Source organism: Mandrillus leucophaeus, unplaced genomic scaffold (assembly GCF_000951045.1).
Source record: "Mandrillus leucophaeus isolate KB7577 unplaced genomic scaffold, Mleu.le_1.0 Scaffold66, whole genome shotgun sequence".
NCBI lineage: Eukaryota > Metazoa > Chordata > Mammalia > Primates > Cercopithecidae > Mandrillus > Mandrillus leucophaeus.
In genome coordinates, this window is record NW_012107141.1 from 5369114 (window position 1) to 5376165 (window position 7052).

The 7052-nt window shown below is 52.4% G+C and overlaps 1 protein-coding gene across 1 annotated transcript in view; it reads left to right on the forward strand.

Moving 5' to 3' along the window:
* Positions 1–1487: 1487 nt before the first annotated feature.
* The window catches only part of NR1H3 (nuclear receptor subfamily 1, group H, member 3), an 11574-nt gene continuing 6009 nt past the window's right edge, over positions 1488–7052 (forward strand). The window contains 8 exon segments of the mRNA XM_012001407.1: positions 1488–1714; positions 2805–2884; positions 3401–3589; positions 4023–4289; positions 4812–5020; positions 5118–5297; positions 5490–5589; positions 6140–6146. Coding sequence (XP_011856797.1) covers positions 2842–2884; positions 3401–3589; positions 4023–4289; positions 4812–5020; positions 5118–5297; positions 5490–5589; positions 6140–6146 — 995 coding nt within the window. The 5' untranslated portion in view covers positions 1488–1714; positions 2805–2841.

The following is a 7052-nucleotide window of genomic DNA, read 5'->3' on the forward strand; positions in this document are numbered from 1 at the left end:
GCTGGAGTGCAGTGGCACAATCTTGGCTCACTGCAACCTCCCAGGTTCAAGTGATTCTCCTGCCTCAGCCTCCCGAGTAGCTGGGATTACAGATCCGTACCACCATGCCTGGCTAACTTTTGTATTTTTAGTAGAGACGGGGTTTCACCATGTTGGCCAGGCTAGTCTCGAACTCCTGACCTCAAGTGATCCACCTGCCTAGGCCTCCCAAAGTGCTGAGATTACAGGTATGAGCCACCATGCCCAGCCTATTTATTTTTCAACATACCATTGCTGGCTCGAATATTCCTGTTTTAAAGATAGGGAAACAAAGATTCAGAGACATTAAGTAACTTGCTCAATCAAGATCACATAGGTACTAAGAAGTTTAGGATTTGAACCCAAAATCTGAGCCCAGAGTCTGAACACTAAATCAACATGCTGAGTTGAAATTGACTACAGCAGTTGTGAGTGCGTGCCTGTAATGCTAGCACTTTGGAAGGCTGAGGTGGGAAGATGGCTTGAGCCCAGGAGTGTGAAACCAGTCTGGGCAACGTAGTGAGACCCCACCCCAAAAAAGAAAAAAAAAGGAATAATAAAAAAAAATTGACTAGGGCTAACAAGTAGGGGATAGATGAGAATAATATTTTTCTTGTTATTCATTCAACAAATAGGAACACAGTACCTACTCTGTTGCCTCCTCTATGCCAGCCCTGTTTCAGGGGTTTTGGGGAAAATGAAATCAATAAAATATGATGTCTACTTTCCGGGATGGATTTCATGCCCCAGGCAACAGAGTGGGAAGAATGGCTATAGTCTCAGTAGCTGCTGGTTGGAGCCTGCCATCACTTCAGATAGGGTTGTTCCCCAGATGAGGCAACCTTCATACCTTCCCAGGTCCATCCTGGGCTGCCACCCGAGTTGCCTGCCTGCCTTCTGCCACCCCCCCACCCCTATCCCAGGCCTGCCATTGCTCATAGCAGATTTCCTACCAAAGGCTCTCCTGGCCTCCTCTCTTATCTGTGGCCCCTGCAGGGCACCCACTTTCAGAAACTCCCTGGAAGGCCCAGCACCTGCCTCTCTGCACCCCTGGATTTCTACCAGCTTGGCTGAAGCCTAGGGCTAGTGGGGAGAGCTTCTTGGCCTTTTCCCAGAGGCAAGGGAGGAGGAGGGAGGCTGGGAAAGCAGGCTGGGGCTCAGTGTCGCAATTCCGGGCCCTGCTGGGACCTTTGCTCCGAGAGGTGCCTATGGAAGGGAGGGAACACCGACTCTGGAGGCTGCTGGGATTGGGGTAGGGGTTCCTGGGAGGCAGTCCTTTTGCAAGAGCTGCTAAGAGCGCTGGGTAAGGAGAGGAAGGGGAGAGACATGGAACTTGGCAGGTCTGCAGCGAAATGCCACTGTTTTGACCAGGAGTAGGGGATGGGAGTGGCGGGAGAGGGGGTGGCCGGCTGGGGAGGAGCCAGCCTGGTGGAGAAACTGCCCTGTGGGCGGGGGTGAGGAGGGGAGGGCTGCGGTCGTCAGGCAGGAAGGAGGGGTGGCCTGACCCCTCGGCAGTCCCTCCCCTAGCCTTTCCCCAAATTGCTACTTCCCTGGGGCTCCAGGTCCTGCTTGTGCTCAGCTCCAGCTCACCGGCTGGCCACCGAGACCTCTGGACAGGGAACTGCACCATCCTCTTCTCCCAGCAAGGGGGCTCCAGAGACTGTCCACCCAGGAAGTCTGGTGGCCTGGGGATTCGGTGGGTCTGCTCCTTAGCAGTGGCCTGGGGCTCTGTGTGTGTATCTGGGGTGGGGTTGGCGAATGTCCTATGGATCTTAGAAGGGGGTTTCTGGGGAGAAGTGAGGGGTGATGGTGATGGAAGCTTGGGAAAGGAACAGGACTCTGGGTCCCAGAATAACTCATGAGGGATTCGGGGGAGGAGGTCCTCTATGTGAATTGGGGAGATTCTTGGAGACAAGAGATTTGTGCTGGGACCCTGGAGAGTGGCATGAGCAAGGTTCTCTAATAAGCAGCGTGTTTCACTGGGTGGAGCGAGCTTCGATCCCGTCTCCTGGTCCTGCTCAACTTTGGCTGTCCTCAGTGTTGGAGGGGGAAGGGGCCCGAGAGAAGCAGGGCAGATGTACCCAAACATTCCCCGCTGGTTTGGAGGGGACTTTGGGGGAGAAAGGCTGGTACAGTGACTGGGAGCCCAGACTTTGGAGTCAGACGAGGGTTGGAGTCTTGATTCTACCGCCGCCTAACTGTGTGACCATAGTTACTTAATCTCTTTGAACCTCAGTTTGCTTATCTGTAAAATGAGGTTAAGAATAGTCCTGAGCTGGGAGCAGTAGCATGCGCCTATAATCTCAGGTACTCAGGAAGCTGAAAGTTGATTGCCTGAGCCCAGTAGTTTGAGGCGATAGTGTCCCATTATTGCACCTATGAATAGCACTGAGTTCCAGCCTGAGCAACATAAAGAGACCCTATCTCAAAAAAAAAAAAAAAAAGACTAGTCTTGACCTCGGAGGGATATTATGAGGAAAGCACATAAAGCCTTATAATAGGCTGGGCGCAGTGGCTCACTCCAATAATCCCCGCACTTTGGGAGGCCCAGGTGGGAGGATCCCTTGAGCCTAGGAGTTCCTAGACTAGCCTGGGCAACATAGGGAGAACCTGTCTCTAAAAAACATAATAGTAATATAATAAAGCCTTAGTACAGGCTAATATATGGCAAGTAAATATTAGCTGATATTGTTGGTATTGATAAAAGGGAGGATCAGCTGGAGAAGGGAGCTGAGGCCAGAAAGGAGGCCAGTTCTAGAAGAGTATAACCTGAGTCCTTCCTGCAGGACAGTGCCTTGGTAATGACCAGGGCTCCAGGAAGAGATGTCCGTGTGGCTGGGGGCCCCTGTGCCTGACATTCCTCCTGGTAAGCTTCATTCCAGCCCTCTCCCCTGAGCCCAGACCGCAGGCTCCTCGCCTCCCCGTAGGAATCAGTCTGCTTCATTACCTGCCTTCTTCCTTCCTCCAGAGAGCAGTCCAGATTCATTCTTAGTCGTGGTTGCCTCTCCCCCGGTTCCAGTGCCTGGCCCTTGCGGGCTCCCGCCCAGTCCTTCCCAATCTGGGTTTGCTGCTAAAGAGTTGGTCAGCTGAGTGCTTACCATGCTCTGGCTTTGAAGAGTTTTATCTGATCTCTGAAATGCATACACTCCAGCCCCGCAAAGAGACGAGGGTTAACATCTTCATTTAAGGTCTTGAGATGTAAGAAACTACAAGTGACTAGTCCTAGCTAGAGCCCACACAGACGCTAGGGTCCCAAAGCCTGAGCTGGGACTTCGCTGCCCTCTAAGGGTGGGGATAAGTTTTCAGTTTCCCAGCTAGGACACTGGGCTATGGAGCGGGGATGGAGCCTGAGACCCCCATGTGCCTCTCCTTTGGAGCTCAGACTCTGCAGCGGAGCTGTGGAAGCCAGGTGCACAGGATGCAAGCAGCCAGACCCAGGGAGGCAACAGCCGCATCCTCAGAGAGGAAGCCAGGATGCCCCACTCTGCCACAGGCACTGCAGGGGTGGGGCTGGAGGCTGCAGAGCCCACAGTTCTGCTCACCAGGGCGGAGCCCCCTTCAGAACCCACAGGTGAGGAGCTTCTGGGTTTGGAGGAGGTAGGGGTCCAGATTCCAGGTCCTGGATCTGGAAGAGGTTCCTTGGGGGTTTTTACTTTATATGTAATCTCATGGTTAAGTCCAAAGGCTTTAGAGCTAACTAAATCTGACTGATCTAAGTGTGAATTCTGTCTCTACTTTAGGCCTTCCTGAGCCTCAATTTCCTTGTTTATAAAATGGAAAAAAATTATGTTTGTCATAAGGATCAGTGCATATAAAAAGCTCATACAGTACCTAGAACATAATGGCACTTGGCCAATGAGGGCTACTCTTCTCATAAAAGAGAGACTGGAGTTTGTATAATGAAGGGAATGAAGGTCACTGAGTGCCCAGGGCAGTGACTGAGTCAGGGAGAACATGAACTTTTTTCCTTGGGGGAGAGCATTGAAACACTTTCCTGTAACCAGAGATCCGTCCACAAAAGCGGAAAAAGGGGCCAGCCCCCAAAATGCTGGGGAATGAGCTATGCAGCGTTTGTGGGGACAAGGCCTCCGGCTTCCACTACAATGTTCTGAGCTGCGAGGGTTGCAAGGGATTCTTCCGCCGCAGTGTCATCAAGGGAGCGCGATACGTCTGCCACAGTGGCGGCCACTGCCCCATGGACACCTACATGCGTCGCAAGTGCCAGGAGTGTCGGCTTCGCAAGTGCCGCCAGGCTGGCATGCGGGAGGAGTGTGAGTTTCTGGGGCTGGGGGGGGAAGAGGCTGAGGGGAAAAGAGGGGGCCAGGGTGTGACCCAGGACAGGTGCCTGAACTTGTAGGGGCCAACTGATCCCTAAGTATGGATTAAAATATATTTCTTGACCGGGCGCGGTGGCTCATGCCTGTAATCCCAGCACTTTGGGAGGCTGAAGCAGGCGGATCACCTGAGGTCAGAAGTCTGACACCTGCCTGGCCAACGTAGTGAAACCCTGTCTCTACTAAAAATACAAAAATTAGCCGGGTGTGGTGGTGAGCGCCTGTAATCCCAGCTACTCAGGAGGGTGAGGCAGGAGAATCACTTGAACCCGGGAGGCGGACGTTGCGGTGAGCTGCGATCGCACCACTGCACTCCAGACTGGACAAGTGTGAGACTCTGTTTAAAAAAAAAAAAAACTTCTTGGGTTTACCCAGTGCTGTCTGTTTTTCTGGAGCCCCAAACCGCCCCTTTTGCCCCATCCTTGCTTCCTGTCTCCTCATATTTGGTCCTGTCCTTAGGTGTCCTGTCAGAAGAACAGATCCGTCTGAAGAAACTGAAGCGGCAAGAGGAGGAACAGGCTCATGCCGTATCCCTGCCCCCCAGGGCTTCCTCACCCCCTCAAATCCTGCCCCAGCTCAGCCCGGAGCAATTGGGCATGATCGAGAAGCTGGTCGCTGCCCAGCAACAGTGTAACCGGCGCTCCTTTTCTGACCGGCTTCGAGTCACGGTACTTGACACACCTGGGGAGAGGCGGCTGCACCCAGATCACCAGTGGGCTTCTTGATGTCCGACTCAAAGCGCTTTGCCTTTTCCCTCCTGGGTAGCCTTGGCCCATGGCACCAGATCCCCATAGCCGGGAGGCCCGTCAGCAGCGCTTTGCCCACTTCACTGAGCTGGCCATCGTCTCTGTGCAGGAGATAGTTGACTTTGCTAAACAGCTACCCGGCTTCCTGCAGCTCAGCCGGGAGGACCAGATTGCCCTGCTGAAGACCTCTGCGATCGAGGTGGCTGGAGAAGGGCAAGGGATGAAGGGAGAAGCAGAATGGGATTGTCTGTGGGAGGGGCCTCCAGACATCAAGCTGGGAGAACCAAATCTGCTGGGAAGCAGGGATGAGGGGAATCGGCCTCCCTGGAAGGGGCTATGCTCCAAGACCAACCTTCCTAGTCCCCGTTTGAGGTCTGCTGCTTGTGTGCAGGTGATGCTTCTGGAGACATCTCGGAGGTACAACCCTGGGAGTGAGAGTATCACCTTCCTCAAGGATTTCAGTTATAACCGGGAAGACTTTGCCAAAGCAGGTGAGAACTGAGATCACACAGGGATTGGGGCTGGATGGACAAATGCTTCTTTTTTTATTTTTTATTTTTAAAAATTGAGGGCCAGGCGCGGTGGCTCATGCCTGTAATCCCAGCACTTTGGGAGGCCGAGGTGGGCAGATCACAGGGTCAGTAGATCAAGACCATCCTGGCTAACACGGTGAAACCCTGTCTCTACTAAAAATACAAAAAATTAGTCAGGCATGGTGGCACGCGCCTGTAGTCCCAGCTACTCGGAAGGCTGAGGCAGGAGAATCGCTTGAATCCGGGAGGCGGAGGTTACAGTGAGCTGAGATCACACCATTGCACTACAGCCTGGGCAACAACAAAAAAAATTGAGATGGAGTCTCACTATGTTGCCCAGGCTGGTCCCAAACTCCTGGCCTCAAGTGATCCGCCTGCCTTGGACTCCCAAAGTGCTGGGATTACAGGCGTGAGCCACCCACCATGCCTGGCCAAGGACTGTTTCTTTTTTTGTTTGTTTCTTTTTTTTTTTTTTTTTAAGACAGAGTTTGCTCTGTCGCCCAAGCAGGAGTGCAGTGGCATGATCTTGGCTCACTACAACTTCTGCCTCCCGGGTTCAAGCAATTCTCCTGCCTTCAAGCAATTCTCCTGCCTCAGCTTCTTGAGTAGCTGGGATGAGGTGCACCACCACACCCAGCTAATTTTTGTATTTTTAGTAGAGACAGGGTTTTACCATGTTGACCAGGCTGGTCTTGAACTCCTGACTTTAAGTGATCCACACACCTCAGCCTCCCAAAATGCTGGCATTACAGGCGTGAGCAACTGAACCTGGCCAGCACTGGTTCTTTTTGTCATAGGCCCATAGTGACTACAGAGCCACAGGCCCAACGTTTGAGTGACTGGTAAGGGAAGGCTCTCCTTATTTTTTGAAGATGGAAAATTGGAATGCTGATAGGCTTCTCTCAGCTGCTCCAGATAGACCCCTGTCCTCTGTTGCTTTAGGTCAGTGGTTTTCAAAATGTATTCCAAGGAACCTGAGAGATATATGGAATGGCACCTTGGAGGAGAAACAGGGAGGCACAGGAAGTTAACTAATCTTCCTCACATGTGCTCTTTGGGGATCATGGGGGCTGATTTCCCCTACTCTTTTTTTTTTTTTTTTTTTTGAGATAAGTTCTTGCTCTGTCACGCAGGCTAAAGTGCAGTGGCATGAACGTGGCTCACTGCAGCCTCAACCACCTGGGCTCCAGTAATTCTCCTGCCTCAGCCCGCCAAGTAGGTGGGACTACAGGCATGCATCACCATGCCAGGCTAATTTTTATATTTTTTTGTAGAGACTGAGTTTCGCTATGTTGCCCAGGCTGGTCTCGAAATGGTCTCGAACTCCTGAGCTCAAAGGATCCACCCACCTCGGCCTCCCAAAGTGCTGGGATTACAGGTGTGAGCCACCACACCCAGCCTCCCCTACTCTTTTTTTTTTT